The 19,970-nt window shown below is 36.2% G+C and overlaps 1 protein-coding gene across 1 annotated transcript in view; it reads left to right on the top strand.

Moving 5' to 3' along the window:
- Nucleotides 1–19,970, top strand: part of NOX4 (NADPH oxidase 4) — a 148,535-nt gene that overhangs the window by 5,047 nt on the left and 123,518 nt on the right. Inside the window, exon 3 of the mRNA XM_060157883.1 lies at nt 19,769–19,879. Within this exon, the coding sequence (XP_060013866.1) occupies nt 19,769–19,879 (111 nt within the window). The remainder of the gene's footprint in view (nt 1–19,768; nt 19,880–19,970) is intronic.

Raw genomic sequence — 19,970 nt, 5'->3', positions numbered from 1 at the left:
ATCATGGCGGAGGAAGAAAGATGACTTACAAAGTCTCACTTTTCAGTAATCACCTATCTGAATTTTCTAGTCATTAATTTATCTACACCATTTGGAATAGATATCATCTGTACTTTTACTGAAAAAGGAACTCTATCTATAGTTTGACTATTGTTTAATGAAGGAGTATTTAATTTTATTTGTCATTGGCTTATCTTTTCTAATCTTTTGATGATTGTGGCATTGTTGCATAGTATAAGAATTTGCGGGCATTTTTCAAATTGCAAAGAAATACAGTAGAACGATGAGATATAATTAATTTTAAAATAAATATTGCAGGCTCCCATGTTTTACATGTTTAATAACTATATATTATGAACTTAATGCCTTAGAGCAGTTTTTTAGAGCCTACCAAGCACTCACAAGAACATGGTCCCACCATGATAGAACTGTAGGAATCCTGAAAAGGACATAGGTACTCTGATATTATAAGTCCTTTTTAGGTAAATTTTAAGTTCATAAAAATTATGATGGTATTTCTGGAAATGAATTTGATTGCTATCACTTTAAAACACAAATGGAAACAGTACTTCCATTTGTTGAACATTTTGATAATAGCCTTTAGTCTAAGGTTGCTGTTATGCATCTGTAAAATGTAAGGTAATAATAAAGTTGTACTAGTCTTATAGGAATAAAGGGTCCACAGGATATAGCTCATTTGCAGGAAGACATAGACATTCAGAAGCAGTAAATTCTTTGTAGTGGTCTGAAATCTCTGCTTTCTATTGAAAGATGATTTATTCAACTGTTTATTTATACTGATGATATACTAGTCACTTTACAAATGCTGTGTTTGAGCTAGGAAACTATTCTTCCCATTTGCACCTGGGGAAGTATAGGCTGAGGAATCTGAATGAATGATTTGATCAGGTTCCTTTGGGTGGTCAGTGTCAAAGCTAGGATTTGAATGCAGTGCTCTCTGGCCTTTTGCTTTTCCCTCATACTACACAGATTTTCTAAACCACTTCACTGGCCCATCTCAGATATTTCTGTTACTGGTTAGTATTACTCTTTATCAGTGCTGCCCAATAGATATATAATATGAGTCATATGTAATTTAAAATTTTCCAGTAGTAATTCAAAAAAGTAAGAAGCCAGTGGCATTTAACTTTAACAATATATTTTATTTAAAATAATATATCCAAAGTACTGTAATAGATTGAAGCATTCAACATGTGGTTAGTATTTTTTAAAACTATTACTGAGATAGTTTACATTATTTTTGCCTGTTCTTGAAGTACAGTGTACATTTTACACTTATGTACATCACAATTCAGTCACTAAATTTTCATCAGAAATACTTGACCTGTGTTTAAATTTCATAAAATTTTACAGATGAAAACGTGTATTCACATACCCAAGTTGTTCCAAACATATTTAAAGATTTTCCTATAACACAAATGAATATCAGCTTTTAAATTTGAATTAAGGGACTTACCTGGCAGTCCAGTGATTAAGACTTCGTCTTCCAATACAGGGGGTTCGAGTTCAATCCCTGGTCAGGGAGCTAAGATACCACATGCCTGGCAGCCAAAACACCAAAGCACAAAACAGAAGCAATATTGTAACAAATTCAATAAAGACTTTAAAAATCGTCCATATGAAAAAAATCTTCAAAAAAAGTTTAAATTAATGAAATCAATGAACCTAAAAATTCAGCTCTTTTGTGGCCCTAGACACATTTCACATGCTCAATAGCCATGTGTGATTAGTGGGTACCATTTTGGACAGTATATGTGTTGGCTGTGGTGGGGGGAGATTTTCCTACCTTCATGGCCAAATGCATTTATCATTTTGCTTTAAGGCAAGCAACTAGTCACCAATCAGCCCAATAAAAAGACATCAGCATATGGGTAGTCCTCTTGTTCCCTCTCTCCTGAACAGGATTTAATATTGGGTAGGAAGTTGTGCACTCTAGTTATTGGCATATAACTATAAAAATATCTCTGACTTCTCCCTAATCTTCCTAGCTTTCTGGGGTGGGAGCCTTTGAGAATGAAGGTAAAATTCAGAACTGGAGTATCCATTTTTATTACTAGTAGCCTTGGTGACTGTTCTCAGACCAAAATTAAGGGTTAAGGGAAAAGAAGATCTTAAATGATGGAAGATAAAATAATGTTGGGATTTAATATGTCTTAGTAGAAGTTTTCATCAGAATTGTTTTTTCCCAGACTAGGCTGACCCAGGCCTGGAGGCAACATGGTCACGGCTGGTTTATGCCTGAGTTAATGTGCTAATCAGACTGTGCACTTCCTAGGAGATGTTTAATTATGACATGCTGTGAATATTGGAATCTTAAAATTAGCTAAGAGGGAAAAAAAAGTGTTTTGAGGAAAGCCAAAACAAACAAACCAAACAATAACTTTCCTCACCTTCCCATAATGATGTTTTAAACAAAGGACTCCATTGATTACTTAAGTTGAAATCTGTGTTGATTTATTTATTTTCAAAGAATGGAAAATGTATTTCGTACTTTAATAGCAAATACTAATGTGTTGTGACAGACTCTGAGAAATTCAGTTTCCTAAATTTTTTGAAATGTTGGGGCAATTTAACTCAGGATACTATCTATAGTATAGAAGCCTTCATATTCATGTTCACCTATTTCTGAGTTCTATTTCTGACATTTGAACAATTAAAGGATATAATTTAATTGATATAAACATTTTAATTTGCAAAGAGAATGCATTTTATGGTACCAGATTCAATTAGTCTTTGTTTTATATATTTGTCCCCAAAGCTAATATTTGGGGAAGAAAAACCTAGTTTTTCTCACGGTGCCATGATGAGAATTTAATTTTTTTTTTTTTGCTTTATCTCACAATTATTATTTTAGATCTGCTACATGGTCATGAGGATCTTTTCTTTCTTGTTTTTAAACTCTTATTGAGATACCTATGTTGATTGGTATCTCAGTAAGAAGTTGTGAAGAAGAAAGTTGTGAGCATTGAGGTTTTTTCTAATCTTACAATGATGATCTTTCTTTGGTCAATCATTATGCTTCAAGTGATTTAGAAACATTAACAATTTACCCTCTCAAGAGTCCTAAGACTTGTATCATAATTAACATTTTTCAGAGACAGAAGTCTGATGTCATGTGAGTTTCTTAAGGTTGGAGATTGGAGTCTCTGGACAAACAGAACTAGGATTTTAAGTCACTGTTGGTTTTACAGCTGGCCTAGGCAGCTTTAATTTTGCTGAGAAGGAATATATGCCTCCTGTCATTTTCAGAAAAGGCTTGATCATTAACTCTTTCCTTCTATTGCACAGAATATTGTGGTTTCAATTCAGAGGATGCTTTTAAATAAGTTGGTTTTGTTTGTTTATTTGTGTTTATTCTTAACATTCTGCTATTGAAAACAATTTACTTCTTGTTTATTGACAGGTGAAATGAGTTACATTACATGATGCAACCATTATGTACTTAATCCATTTACAATAGAGACTCATATAATTTTACACTTGAAAGAGAGCTTTGTAATCTTTACTTAGATTTCTTCCTCATTTTCCCAAATAGAAAAATGAGGTTGAAGTGATTTGCTCATTATTGCTCACTCGATTAGTGGCTTGGTCACTATCCTGGTTCATTGCTCCTCTCAGTCCAATATTCAGCTCTATAGATATATGCAAGACACATTAAACGCCATACTCTGTAGACCACTAGTTTTTCATCTTATGTGAAATGATATTTAAAGATGTTGAGCAATTCAAGAAGTTATGAAAAATTATTGATTTACACCCAAGATAACAGATATTTCCAGTATTACAGTTGTTTTTGACAAATTGTTAAGGATTATGAGATTTATTTTTATTTAAATTTTTTCTGATTCCATGATGTTTGGCAGAATTTTAGCACAATGATTAACCTGTTTGTTATATTCACCTAAATACCCAGTGTATAATTCTCTTTTATCAATACCATCCAAAATAGCATAGAATTGGAACTTGGAATTAATTTCTTAGATTTTCAAATCTACTTCCTTCATTTCCTTATTAAAAGTATCAATAGCAGATTGCATTCATTGAGGACTAAGTACCAGGTATTACTCTAAGAGCTTTGCTTGGATTAATTTAATCTTTTCACCCATCCTATGGAGTAGATATTTTTAATTCTTAATTTTCCAGCTAAGAAATTGAATTAAAGAAGCTCTGTAACTTGCTAGTGAGTGACAGAGCCAGATCTCTAGCCCAAACATCCTGATTCTAGAACTTGTACTCTTAACCATTGGGCTCTTCTGCCTCTAGGCAACATTAGTATTACCGTAGGCTGAACCATATGTAATTGTCATTTTGATAGAAGAAAAATAATCCAAGGGATTCCCTGGTGGTGCAAGGGATTCCCTGGTGGTGCAGTGGTTGAGAGTCCGCCTGCCGATGCAGGCAACACGGGTTTGTGCCCTGGTCCGGGAAGAACCCACATGCCGCGGAGTGGCTGGGCCCGTGAGCCGTGGCCGCTGAGCCTGCGCTTCCGGAGCCTGTGCTCCGCAACGGGAGAGGCCCGCGTACCGCAAAAAAAAAAAAAAAAATCCAATATCAGCCATTGATGTGATTCAACCTAATAACAGCTATAACCATTTGTAAATCACATATTATGTACCAGACACAGTCATTTCTTTGCTCTTTTATAATCTCATTTAATCCTTACATATTTAATTTAATCCTTATAATAACCCTGGAGGATAAGAATGATCACTTTACAGAACTGAGAAACAGATTCTGAGTGGTTAGGTAACTTCCCCCAGGTCACATAACTAACAACTGGAGAAGCCCAATTTGAGCCCACATTTGTCTCATACTAAGACCACACCCTCAATCACGCTGCTCCTCCAGGGAGGTTCTGAGACACAGAGGGTTAGAGCCTGGAATTTTCTACTCTTATCCAAGGTTCTTATGCATCCCACCACGGTGGCTCTGGGTAAGACTGTTTGTATGTATGTTTGTGTGTTTTTGTATTAATAAGTAAAGATAAGAATATAGTGTATAGATTATTCTTAAACCTGAAGCAGACTTATATACCTCATCCTAACTGATTCCTACTGCATTAATTTGCTCAGGCTTCCATAACAAAGGACCACAGACTGGGTGGCTTTAACAACAGAAATTTATTTCCTCATAATCCTGGAGGCTGTATGCTTTTTCCTAGGGATCACCCAGCCTGAGGGAATGAAGCTTGTAGAACTGCAGAATGTTATAGGCACCTTAGGTATTGTTCTAGTTCATTTATCTCATTCGATAGACAGATTTAGTATTGGGAAATGCCTTCTTTATGGACTCAGTGCAAAGTTGAATGTGGACAGTAGTTCTTCAAACTCTAGTCAGTGTTTCTAGTTCATCATGCTAAGCATTGTGTTGATCATAAAATTGACTTTAAAAATGCCTAGGTAATTCTATGGAGGAAAATCAATCATCCTTAATCCCTTATTGACAATATCATAAGCTTTGGAGCTATATGGATATGAGTTTGAACCCTGGCTCAGGCATTTATCTCCCTTTATGATTTTGGCAAATTACTTCTCTGAGACTAAGTTTAAGTCATCTTCCTCTTAGGTTAGTTGTGAAGATTCCCTGAGAAAATGCAAGTGAAATGTTTAGCACTTGGTGCATATGTGCTTAGCAAAAGATAGTATTACTATAAATATTAAGTAATATTAGTTAGCATTAATGGTATTAATACTATTAATAGTAAATAATAATAGAAATTATTTATGCTTATCAATGAAAATATTAAAAGGAATTCAGAGAAATATAAAGATGGAAGGAATTTGCTGAGCAAATGGCAGATGGCATTAAGACAGAGACTTTTCCTTTCCTTTGATTGGCCTCTGGCTGACCCCCAATCCTTGTGGACAAAGGAAGCCTGTCAGTTGCTATTTGTAATTGGCACAAAATTTGCAGCAACTTGGTTATGATTGCTGAGTGGAATTTTATCTTGAGGTAGAACGCATTTTATTCAGAAAAGCTTGTATTAATCGCCATTGAATTTTGGAGTCTTCAGCAGATAAACAGGGTAATAATGCCTATTTCACAAGATTACTGTGAACCTTAAAGACAATTAAAAGAAGTAACCTCAATAATATCTAGAGCCAGCATTCACTGAAATGTTCTCATGGGCCAGACATGATAAATTCTTTATACATTCAGTGTCAGAGTCCTGACTAGTCTACAAGGTAGGTTCTATTACAAAAGAGGCAGGTAAAGCACAGAAATTATAAATAATTTGCTCATGGATTAAAGTACCTTGCACAAAGCCTATGATGTAATGAGTTCCAAAAATGCCAGCTTTCATCTTTCCTTCCCTTTTCTCTCATCCTTCATATTCATATACAGCAATTCACTTAACTGTTCTGTACTCCCATTAAAACAGGATGAAATGATCCCACTTATCTCAGAGTGTTGTACTGAGGATTAGGAATGACTTAACAGGCAACTACTTTGAAGAATTGAAAGCATCACAGATGTAAAACATAATGGTTATTATTACATATTGTTTCTGTCTCCTATTCATTCCTGCCAGCTTTTAAGGCTCCAGCCATTGGTACTCTAACAGAGCTCCTTTGGGAGTCGTAAAGGACAGTTTGGACAAAGAAACGAGATTTCATTTTCATGACAGAAAAGCAACAAGTGGCCCTTAACATCTAATATGCTTTACTCCAGTATTGATTATTGAAGTGGGATCTTAAAGGGCTGTGACATGTTGTAATTAATCATTGCCAAGGCATGAACTAAGAGTGAGACTTTAGTATAAGAGTAAGTTACCTAAAGGCAGAGTGAGCCTACCTTACTTCTTAGTATCCATGTCTTAATGCAGCTTTGTGATGTGATAAATGCCGATGTAATAAATAGTCTTGTGAAATGTAGTTTCTTTTCAGTTCTGGCAATGGGATTAAAGAAAAAGTAGATAAAGAAGAAGATGGTTATTCCATGATCGGTAGAATTTGTTTACATTTTTAGAAGCTGGAAAGTTGAATTTGACAATGACTCCTATCTACGGATAGATGAATCCAACACAGATTTTATAGGGAAAAGTTGCATGCTTTGATGATTTTCATGGATTTGGAAATTGTTAAAGTCTCCAGACGCATATCAGGAATCCCAGAGGTCTGACATAGTTTAAGGCAAGAAGAGATGAATGATGTACACATCTTATACACCTGAGATTTTTTAAAAAAGGTACATCAACGCCAAGATAAATTTAAGAAATGATTTATGGCAAACGCCTTTCTGACTATGGTCATTTTTCCTATGATAGTGTTATCAAAACAAGCTTCTAAACAAGTCCCCCCCCCCCCCCGCTATACTTTTGGTTCTCTTTGTTGACTTCCATTCCCCCAGTATACCCTCTGTTATGCGCCTTTCAATTAGCATTTTATCCTGAGTGAACTCCCTGTCGCCCCACCTCATATAGGAACATGATTTCAAGGATGCCCTAAGAAGAGACAGTTGTGGAGCAAGAAAATAAGAACTGTCTATTGAAAATACTGATGAGATAGGGTGATGAGAGAGTTTTTAGTTCTCACTGATTTTCCTTGGCCTAGTTACTTTTGTTAAGTTACTTTGAGCCTTTGAGCTTTGTTAATTCTCTTGGTTTGAAAAGCACAGGCTCCAAAGCACATTTGTAAAGTGCTTAGAGTTATGCAAACATAGGTGAAGATACATTTTTCTTTTTTTCTTTTTCCATAGCTCAGAATATCTAAAGGGAAAACCAAGCAAATATCATCAGTGGTCTATACTAATGGATTCCAACTGGAAAAAAAAATGACTCATATTAAACCACAAGAATGTAGAGCTTCAGTAAAGAAGTTCTTCTCCCATCTGAGAAATGGCATTTGTTGTCGGACATTCTCTGTATTACGTTTGTTACCTACAATAGAATTTTCTGGGGTTAGGGCCTTAGCTTGGACTATGTAGAACCCATCATTGAACTGTTCAGTTATTTTGATCTTGTTTGTACATTTTTTAAAACTTAAGAGAGTGATAAATGAGTCAAATGAAAATCTTGGAAAAGTTTAGTTTCCTGGATCATAATGGATCTACAAGGTTTCCTTAACTTTGGTTTGCCTGAAGAAAACTAGTCTTAGACTTGTACTGGTTTTAAAGCTTGAGTGTGTCATGCTTAAAGAAGAAAATATACTTTGTTCAACCCACAAATTTTATATATATGAAATTTAATTTGTTAAAGTCTTGTGTGACATTCATTCTAATTCTTATCAAAACCAAGTGCCTGCTATTGCTTTTTCCTAGCACAGAGCGACTATTAGCTTAAATTTCAAATAAAAAGTAATATCTGTAAAAATTTCAGAGTATCAATGGCAAAAGTATAATGTAGTGAAAAGAACATGGATTTTGTGGACAAATTGACCCAAGTTGAAATCTTGACTTTACCTCTCAATAACTGTATCTTTATTGAAATCTTCAAAACCTAGTTTCCTCAATTTTAAATTGAGAATTATATTATTAGATTGAACTACATGAAAATTTCAATATTGAAACATTTTGACTTACAAAAATGGCAATTTGGCATAGTTTAACCTCGTTTCTCTCTTTTAGGATTATTATTATTATTTTGAGGGGAGGATTAAGTAAGATGAAAAAGAAATCAGTGTGAAGACCACAGATTGTGTTACTTCCCTTCTTTCTAATGGCAAGTTATAGTAGACAAATTCATGACAATGCTAGACTCATTTCTTTCAGGAAACACTGTTGAAGTTAAGAATGTTTTGATATTGCAATCTCCTTGTAAATGTTTGCTAATGACTAAAAGTTTCCAGTAACTAAGAGAAGTGTTAAGGCCTAATTTTGTGCAATGTATAAATTCTGAAGTATTTAAAAAGATAGTTTGCAAATTATAGTATACATTTTTTCTTCATTATGGTTTCAGAAATATTTAAGCTCACAATTAATTGCTTTTCAATTGGCAGTAGTTTTCAAATTTTAGCTCCAAATTTCTTGGCCTTTTTTAAACTTTCCATCAAGGAAACCAAAGTTTGAAGTTCACATGAAGAGAACAAATTTTATAGGACACTAGCAGTGAATCCTCTCTGTAAAAACAAAGGAGTTAGAAAACTATGTTTCTGATGTTAGGTACAGAGTGTTTAAACATGTACCTCAGTTCACAGCACACTGTCTTCATGGGTCTGTGCAAGGCCCCTGTTTGCTTTCTTCACCATTTGTTTGACAAATTTTTTTTTTTTTTTGCGGTACGCGGGCCTCTCACTGCTGTGGCCTCTCCCGTTGCGGAGCATAGGCTCCGGACACGCAGGCTCAGCGGCCATGGCTCACGGGCCTAGCCGCTCCGTGGCATGTGGGTTCTTCCCGGACCAGGGCACGAACCCGTGTTCCCTCCATCGGCAGGCAGACTCTCAACCACTGTGCCACCAGGGAAGCCCTATTTGGCAAATTTTTTTAATAATGTGAAGACATGTATCATTCTATATTGAATGCTGATGACACAGAATTAGAAACTTCACTTCTAAGAGATAACCAACTGTATATATAAAATCTATGTCAATTTCTCTATCTATATTTATGCCTGTATATGTAGATAAACATTTATATGCATGTATATTATTAATTAAAAAATATGTCACAGATATTATTATTTCATTTCCATTACACAAGTTTAATTTATCTTATTTTTAATGGCTACATAGTATCCCATAATGTGTATGATAATTTGTTTTATATTTCTCCACTGTTGGCCTTTTTAGTTCTATTCTTTGTATCACAGATTGTACTGCCGTGAGTATCTTAGAAATTTACCCTTGGTTTGCTATTTTCCTTTTTTATGAAAGTCCAAGATGTGATATTTTGGTCTTATTTAATGTCAGTTTTTTAGGGACAAAAGGTTAAACTTTATTTACATCTTCTCTCTTATACCAATATATCATCTTGTATTTGATTTAATGTATTGTTCTACCAGCAGATGAGCTAGTATGGCCACTGTAAGTTGACCAATTAAACACTGAAGACTTTGTCAGAAGTGTCTAATACTTAAATATGTGTGTATCAGAAAGTTTAAGTAAATGGTCTGTAACAAATGATCTATCCATCCAGTCCACCTTTACTTTACCTACTCTGTTAGGTATTTGGGCCATTTTAATGCATCTGGAGTTCTTACTCTTAGAATTGATAACTTCTTGGAGACAGTGTATATATATCTCCCTCTCTATATATATCTCTCTCTATATATCTTTATATTTATATTTATACATATATATTTTTTTTCTTCAAAGAAAGACTGGAAGAAAGTGAACTTGATTCAAACTTGGAAGTTATGGTTGAAAGATGCTGATTTAGCTAACAGTGCTAGTATTTCAAAGACAAAGATAGAACTTAAAGACACTTTTATAGTTTCAATTAAAAATGTTATTAACTAACAGGATTGAGTTCGGCAGTTATAAAATAGATATGTTTAAAAGTAGGTTATGCTTGACAGACGTGCGAGAAAAATCTTAATTCTGAATATCCTATATTCAATATATGAGTTTTAATACATGTCATTATGGATATTCTGATTAAAATTCTAACCAAGTGAATGGGTACTATTGCTATGAGTATTGTTTCCTTCCAAAAATTACTCCATGTGCTCAGGTTACTAGTATATCTGTTTTGGCTTCCAAATTTTAGGAGGAATATTGAGAAATTGAAAGTGGTGTGAAGATGAAGAAGAAAGATACAAGAATGATTGTTTCTGATGAAGAGTAGCTTAGAGGTAGCTAAATACTCAGTTATTGTGATCAGATATGCTGGAACTGTGATGTAGGAGAAACAAGGCCTTTCTCAGCTTTTTAGCCAACCAATCTCTGCAAAATACATTTCACTCCTCAGTGCTTTCCCCTGTGCATGGATCATTTCTGTAGGAGGAGGAAAATGTAACAATGACGTGCAATCAAATGCTCTGTAACTCTTGAGGACCTTGTTGTTGGGCCTTAGAAAGGAGTAGAGGAAAAGGGATAGGTGTGAATATCCACAGGGATGTCATAGATGAATTTTAAAAATTCCATTTTAATAATGTTTGTCAGCTAAAGAGGTCAGATAATTTTTACTTTATATGTTTTTACCTTTTAGAACAATTCCATGAGGGAAAGTAGAGGACATTTTTATTACTGTTCTGTTAAATTTTTCAGTGCTAGGTTTTGGAGACAAGTGACCTTGGTAGAGGTCACAGATGTTAGCTGTGGTAAGAATTTCATACCTTTTAATCTGGTGACTGTTCAGTAGACAGCATTGCCTTTAGAAACCCATGAACGTGTTCATATGCAGTTCTGACTGCCATTTATGTTGAAGTTTAACTTTTCCAGACAGACACATAGTCTAGAAGTGAATCTCTTCTGCTCTCTGGGCTTTTGGTACAGGAAAGACACGGTAGACAAAATCAGGACAGAACTATACCATGTATCCATCTTGCTTTCATCTCTCTCTGTAATAGCTACATTTCCTTCCAGTTCATAATAGATGTCTAAGAAAAGACCACATTCCCACTGAAAATGAAAGAAAGTTCATTTCTAGAAAAGGTAGAATGAAGGATGGTGACATATAAAAGGGAAGATTTGAGTTAAGCATAAGGATATCTGGATAAAGTGTCAGGATGGACATTCTACTTTTGGTGGTCCCTTGAGCTATATGGAAAAAATTTTCCCCCCAGCTTCCTTCTTTGGAACTGATAGCTTCTTTTAGAGACACTGTTTTTTTTTTAAAAAAAACCAGTTTATAGATGGGAAGAAAGGTCAACTTGAGTCAAAAATTACATCATAGTTAAAAGTCTCCAGGGCAGTTAGTTGACAGAAACCAGCTAGGATCATTTGGAATGAATTACAGTTTTTTATTATGGCATGAAGGGACATTCTTGAGCTTTTGGATATACCCCAAGAGCACTGAATTGGTAGTCTATATTGGGATTATGTTAAAAAGTAATTACTCCAATTACTACTAACGACTTTCTGGTTGCTCATGACATGTTATTCATTATTGTTTCCGTACGAAACCTTATCAAAATAGTTAGGTAATCCACTTTTGAAGTAGCCCTTCGTTGAAATGTCGTTTTTTTATTCTTAAGTGCAATCTTGCCCCCATGGAATGCTCATCATATTCTATATTCATATCCTTATCATAATATATTAATGGTACAAACTAAACATTTAAATTAGAACCACAGTTTTGATTTATAGATAGAGGAAAAATAAATTGTTCTGATTTTCTGCCATGAACCCTTTTGGTTACTGTAAAGACAATTAAAAAATTCCTACCATTGCCTTGGAAATCATATAGACTACTTTATGGGGTTCTCTCTTTTTTTTTTTTTTTTTTTGCGGTACGCGGGCCTCTCACTGTTGTGGCCTCTCCAGTTGTGGAGCACAGGCTCTGGACGCGCAGGCTCAGCGGCCATGGCTCACGGGCCCAGCCGTTCCGCGGCATGTGGGATCTTCCCGGACCGGGGCACGAACCCGTGTCCCCTGCATCAGCAGGCGGACTCTCAACCACTGCACCACCAGGGAAGCCCAGGGTTGTCTCTGCTTGCTCCTGTATTTGCCTCATGACCACTTTCTTTGGCTTTCACTGCTAAAGGAATATTTTCCCCAAGGAGTATTTTTTTGAAATAATATTCTTTAGTATTGACTATGCGTTTTTGAGGTTCCCAAGGGTAAGAGGCAGTTTGGGCTTGTCCACTTACTATGCTGCCACTTGCTAGCTTTGTGGGGGAGATAAGGATATGATAAATAGGTAAACCATTACAATATAGTGGGTTAAGTGTTCCAGAGGAGGTATGGTGAAAGGCAGGAGGGAAGCTTTGAGAAAGATGTTCCAAATTTTTCAGGATATTTGAAAAAGGGAAAAATTTGGAGGTGTAAATGAGGATACTGTCGGGGATGTGGCCCTAGCAAGGCCTAAGAGAGAAAATGACCCCGGGCTGAGACTTGAAGAATAATAAAGAGTTCATCTGGTAGTTAGCACGGAAGTGGGTGGAAGAGGTGGAAAGCCATCACAAAGCGAAGGAATGGCCACAGCATGAGCTGTGGGTCGGCAACTGAGATACGCAGGGAAAGCTTGGAAGAGCTGGTCTGGATAATGCATCCAGGAGCTGAACTGAGTCATAGAATAGAAAGTATAGCTGACTGGCCTTATGGCATCATCAATTTGGCTTATTTACAGGCTTCTAATACAAGGTGGATCGGAAAGAAGGTTGGACTAGGTGACTTATCCAGTCTTATCAGAGAGCTAGAGTGTCCCTGAGGGTTTCCTTCAAACTGGGTGTTGCTCAGTTCCATCCAGTTGATCCCAGTCTCTAGAAGGGTGGGTGCTGGGGGCGTGGAGGTAGAGTTGATATCCTGGGAGATGTGGTGTGCAGGAAAGAGCAGGTCCTGTGCTCTGGTCCTGGATGTTATCCAGATCTCTTGGGTAATCGCTTTTGGTTTTGATTCTTTTTTCCTTTATTTCCAAAATGAGGGCATTGAAGGATCCTCTCAGAGGCACACTCATTCATCATCCGCCATATACTTATTGCACACCTACTAGTTACCTAGAACTCTCTTTGTCTTCTTTAGATACAGTTGAGTGGAATAAAGCTCAGCTCCCATAGCTCCAACTATAACGAGAGGTGAGGATGAAAAGACAGGCTTGGAAAGAGTGATTTCCAGGAAACTATGCCATAAGAGCATTTAAATTCTGTAACTAGACCTAATTTGTGGATGGCCAGGGACCAGGATGATAGCTTCTATTCACTTCTTACTATATGCTGAGTACTACACTTAGTATATATATATATTCATTTAATACCATTACCCTTTGGGGTGATTATTTTCATTTTATAGATGAGGAAAGTGAGACAGAAAGGGTAAGAAAATTACCTAAGGCCGCACAACTAATAGAAGTGCTTAAAACTCAGGTTTGTCTGACTTCAAAGTGGATTCTGAAACAGTGATTGCCAAGCCTGCTTGTACCTCCTGAGGGCCTCACTCCAGATCTAAGGAATCAGAATTTCAGGAAGTACAACAGAGATATGTTTATTTTTAAATAGTCCATCAAGTGAATTCAATGTGTAGTTAGATTATGGAAATCTTAGGTAAAGATTTACACAAAATGACAGGAAAACCTACTGGTTGGATAAGAGGCTAAGCAACTGAAAGAGTAAGAAAGTATTGTGGTTTGGAAAGAGTTATATAAGGCATCTGAATTCACATCTCTTGTTTGGAGAGTGACCTGTCCTGTTCTATTCTCAGGGAAGTAACAGCAAAAGGATAAATAGAGGCCTGGGTTCTAGTCCTTTGTGTCTTTACGAACTAACAGTGCAAACAGAGGCAAAATGGTTGGCCTGGATGATATGCAAGGCCCCATGAAAGAGCTAAGTTCTATGATTATAAAATATGTAAGAATTAGGTGTTGAATTGGCTTCATTTGGTTTGATTAAAAATATTTCCTTGGAGGAAAAGAGTCCATAAAATTGACCTTAATGAATACAAATTTACATACTTTTTGACAAACGCAAAATGCCAAATCACAATATAAAATCTTTAATAAACCTCTATGATAACATTTATTTTAATTTTTTCCTGGAAATGACTAATTCTTGACCCACCAAGAGGTAGCTAGAAAACGGACCCATTATTAAAGCTTACTATTAATACTACTCTGGGCTTTTCAAATCCCGTTGAACACCAGTTCTGCATAGATATTTACATGTAGAATGTCATTTTATATTTCCCTAAAATTGCTGAGTTGAGAGCAAAATGTTCATTTGAAAGTTAATTTACCAGAAAAAGTAGTTTTCAAGTCCTCTCTAGAGTCAACTATTTCAAAAGAATTTTGTTACAATTTAATAGCTTTGTCAAGATCTTGGATGAATTTGTAAAATATTCAGCTAAGGTAAAATTGGGAAGGAAAAGTATCAAAATACGGCATTCACACCCAGTATAACATAATGGGCTGACAACCAATAAATTCTTACATTTATGTACCTGCTCTCTCACACCTCTCTTTCTTTGTTGCTTCATAGCAAGTCATGTGAGAAAATTGTTGCAAACACAAGATGAGCCATTATGCCGCATGGTTGCCCCACAATATAACACTGTCTTAGAATCAGCAGGCCTTGGACGGTGTCCTTGGTGAGGGAGAGCATGATCGTAAATACTGAATTCTGGTGAATGGGGAAAGGTCACTGAGATGATGTGGGAGTCTTAAATGTATATCAAGAATTTTAGAGGCCTAAAGAATTGTGTTTAGCCTGAAGGAAACAAGATTGAGCTAGGAAACCATCCTACTTTTACCTTCAGTTTTTTAATGTCTATTTAGGAATATTGTTATCCAGAGTAGCCTGGTGGGTAGAAGTTACAGAGACACGGATTTCATGTAAGTGTAAGAAAACAAAATAGAAGTTCTTGACAGTAGAACAGTCTGCTGTCTCTGGACACATTCAGCAGAGGGTGGGTTACCTTTGGTCAGGGCTGTTATAGAGGAGGTTAGTCACTGGGTGGACGGTGGGATGTGGGTTAGACCCTTTTAGTTCTCCAATCTTAGATGTATATGTTTTAGGAAATTATTTAGCAAAATAAATTTACTGATAAATAAATATTTAGTTGAAACTGAATCCCTTCTATATGTAAGGCTCAGATATAATTACCATAAAATGTAGTCCCTGTCTCAAACAAAATTTCACTTCTGTGATGATTAACTACACAAAGTATTGTCATTGCCCAAATTATGTCCTTCCAACTTGTTCTCCACACTTCATTCAGAGTTATCATTACCAAATACTAATCGCTTCTTACCACCTCCCTACTCAAAACACAGTGCTCTGCATTGACTTTAGGATAAAGATGCACATTCTTAATATGACCTACCAAGTCCATCAAGGTCTAGCCCTACCTGCTTTTCCGGTTTTATGTTGTACTCTCCTCCACTTCCAATCCAGCCATATTGGCCTACTATTAATTTCTCGTGTATCCACCAGGCTCCCATTTGCCACACATCCATTCTCATGCTGTTTTTTTCTGCACAAATGTCCTTCTCATTCCTAGATGACTTCTGCTCACCCTCCAGATCTCAGTTCACTTTTCACTTATCAAGGAAGCCTTCCTGACCTTCCTATTTAGATTGCATTTCCTGTTAGCCATGCTCATACTCTGTATTTCTCATTCACAGCATTGGTCACTGTGTATTGGTTACAATTTACATTTGATTATGTAGCTATTTGATTAGTATCTGTTTCCCCTACTAAAATATAACATCCTAAGGAAGAAGGCATTTTTTGTTTTTAGTTCACTATTGAACTCCTGGTGCCTTGTGATATGTGCATATCATAATAAATATATCTTGAATGAATAATGTAAGTGGAATAGATAACACTTACTATGGAAGCACGGAAGAGACCATTTAGAGAAAGGATGTGATACAGTGACCGTAATCAATAAATTAATTTTATATAGTGCTTGCATTTTTTAGACCAGTTTTACTTTTCACAGAAGTCTTGCAAGCTAGGATTATTATATCATATCATATTATATTATATTAATTTTATGGATAAGAAAATTTTATTCCCCTCAACTTTATGGATAAGGACAGTTAACTAGCCCAAGAAGAATAGTTATTAGGTAACAGATTTAATATTAAAAAAAAAGGTGTTTGAGATTTTAAGAAAATGACCATGCACTTGTTATACCCAGATATTACATTCTTTTATAACTTGCTTTAAATGGCATACTTTCTTATAGGACTGGCTTTGTTCGGGCTGCTACAACAAAATACCATAGACTGGGTGGCTTAAAAAACAAACATTTATTTCTTTCGGTTTTGGAGGCTGGGAGTCCAAAATCAAGGTGCCAGCAGACTTGGTGTCTGTTGAGAGCCCTTCTCCTGGTTTGCAGATGGCTGCCCTCTTGCTGTATCCTCATGTGGAGGAGACGGAGCGAGCTCTGGTCTCTTCCTCTTCTTAATAAGGGTGCTAATCCCATCATGGGGCTCTACTCTTATGATCTTATCTTAAGCTAATTACCTCCCAAAGGCTCCAGCTCCAAATACCATCACGTTAGGGCTTCAACATATGAATTGGGGGAACGCAAACCTTCAGTCCATAGCAAGGACCAAACTGTGTATTATTTATACATATTCATCTAAAATAGACTTATAGCTTAAAAAATTACTCTTGGAATTTTCAGTTAATTATGTTTGAGACCTTCACAGGTAAGAGGTGAAAGTAACGCTGCCATCTAGTGATAACTAACCTGAATGAGATTTGAAAACTAGAGTAGCAGGTTGAGCTCTCTAGGAATGGTAGAACACGTCATCCACACAGAATGGGCTGGGCACATAACATAGGCAGTCATTTCTTTTTAGTGAACATTTGAAGTAGCTGATTCTTATGAAGGTCATGAATTAATAATGACTAAATAAAACAAATCTTAGCTGTAGACTATTACCCATCTAGTAAGTAGATAAAATGGTTTCCTATGATTGTGTCACTTAACTGAGATCTGTCTCCATTTCCTTACCCTCTTGACTGCTTCTGAATGAGGGAGTTTTGTACTCTGATAACCTAATAAAAAGAATTTTTCATCTTGGTTTAAAGAGCTAAATATATTCAGGAATAAATATATATGAGGAAATGAGGCCTTGGTAGAATTTCCAGTTAGATGTTGCAGCATCATAAGGAAGAAGTGGAATGCCAAAATAAACTCCATTCATCCTAACAGGACACTTAAAGCCACTTTGAATTAAATTACTGTATGAGTTAATGTAAACACAGCAATAAAACACTTCCAGCCGTGCAATAAATGGTTAGAAAATGCAAAAATATAAGAATGCTCTTTAAAGCACTAAACTGCAAAGATAATTTGGATAATTTATTTGTAGCTCTTAAGCCCTGAACGTATATGGTAGAATTTAGCTGATATATTTTAAGTGAGTTATTGTCCTAGTACATTAAAATTACAAATAAAATTATTATCCAAAATCCCTGGAGCTAAAATTTTCTTGTTACATGCAGATGCCATATCAAAAAGATATAATTATTCCTTCTCTGGAGGCCTAAACAACAAAACCTATCACTTTGAAATGATATTACTTTTGCTCATTGAGGTGAGAAAATTATACTTAACATTTTTTTGGATGGTCCAATGAGGATTATTTCTACTTGTCCACTGACTGGTATACTCATCGAACTGTGTCCCTGAGGTGTTCAAATTCGTGGTGTCGAACTAGTCTAACTGGAAATATCAATTACTTTTTATATAACTCAATGAAAATTATGGCTTTCCTGACATGAGTTATTACTCCATCTCCCTTTCAGGAATAGTAGTTCGTATGCTGACAATAAACACTGTGTAACAGAGTTGCTATTTTGCCAAGAGTTAAACTGGGAATCTCAGGGACATAAACAATTCAAGATAAGAAAAGCATCTGACTTACACCAGTTTCTTAGTTGATATCCTTAACATAAAGTAGTTTTGTGTTTATTTCGGGACAAGTGCACAGATATGACCCCATCTCTTGTTTTCGTGTGATACATTCATCATAGGAAGAATGTGGCTAGTACCAGACAACAGTAGATGTCAATCTAGCAAGAATTTGATTTAAAATTAGTTGCCAAAAATATTGGATCATACCAAGGGGACTGATTCTTTGAAAAATATGTTGTACAATGTGATTATGATCAGGTTTGTATGAGGCACAGCTGATCTGGGATCTCTCTTGGTTTTGGTTTGGGGAAGAACTTTTAAATTTATTTTGTTAGTTGATTTACAATGTGTTAATTTCTTCTGTATAGCAAAATGATTCCGTTATGCATATATGTTATACATATACATGTATTCTTTTTCATCTTCCTTTCCATTATTTTTTATTACAGGATACTGTATATAGTTCCCTGTGCTATACAGTAGGACCTTGTTGTTTATCCATTCTACATATAATAGTTTGCATCTGCAAGTCCCAAACTCCCAATCCATCCTTCGCCCACTCTTCTCTGCCTTGGCGACCACAAGTCTGTTTTCTGTCTGTGAGTCCGTTTCTGTTTCGTAGATAATTTCATTTGTGTCATATTTTAGATTCCACATATAAGTGATATCATAGGGCATTTGTCTTTCTCCTTCTGACTTACTTCACTTAGTGTGATAATATCTAGGTCCATCCACGTTGATACAAATGGCATGATTTCATTTTTTATGGCTGAGTAATATTCCATTGTATATATGTACCACACCTTTATGGGTCAGGAGAGAACTTTAGAGGAGGAGTGCTTAAGATGAACCCTGAAAGATGGGTAGAGTCAGTAAGGTGAAGAACTTAAAGGCGGCTGCTGGTGTGGAAGGGAGTTGTGGGGAGGCTCAGAGTGTTCTAGAGAGAACACAAGTGAAAAACCTTTGTTTTAAATTCTTGGTACCCTACCAGTGAACAAAGGATTCAACACTGCACCTGTGTGGAGGCACAGAATCTACTGAAGCTCTCTAGGGCTCTTAACACCCAGAACAGTCCAGGGTGGGTACAATAAGAAATTGACCTTGCACTGAAACAATGTAGTGAGGTGATTGGAACACTAGTAGAAATGAGAGGAGGCTAAGTTTTATGGCAGTGCGGAGCAGAAAGAGACCGGTTTCTCTTTTGGTGAGAGAGAAAGTGGAGGGTTATTCAGGTCTCTTGAAGGAGTTGGCACCTGCCACAGTCCTGCCGGGTGAGGTCTGCAGCATGCTTGTAGTTTATTTTTGTCCTTGACTGTGTTTTGCCCCTTGCCTTATTTGTTCAGCTAGGATTGTGTCTAAGCAGAGCCTCCGCATCAGTTCTTAACCTCAACTGCAGCCTTATCCTCTTACCCATGTGCCGGATGCTCCTGGCTTACCTTCGAGGATCCCAGAAGGTAAGAAAAAAATCCGTCACTGATTCCAGCATAGAAATCAAGTGTAAAAGTGGCACGTTAGTCCTACTTAGTTTGCATGGTCTGACTTTCT

Source organism: Lagenorhynchus albirostris, chromosome 9 (assembly GCF_949774975.1).
Source record: "Lagenorhynchus albirostris chromosome 9, mLagAlb1.1, whole genome shotgun sequence".
Lineage (NCBI taxonomy): Eukaryota > Metazoa > Chordata > Mammalia > Artiodactyla > Delphinidae > Lagenorhynchus > Lagenorhynchus albirostris.
Note: the sequence above shows the minus strand (reverse complement) of the source record. Positions and strands in the feature narration are given on the sequence as shown.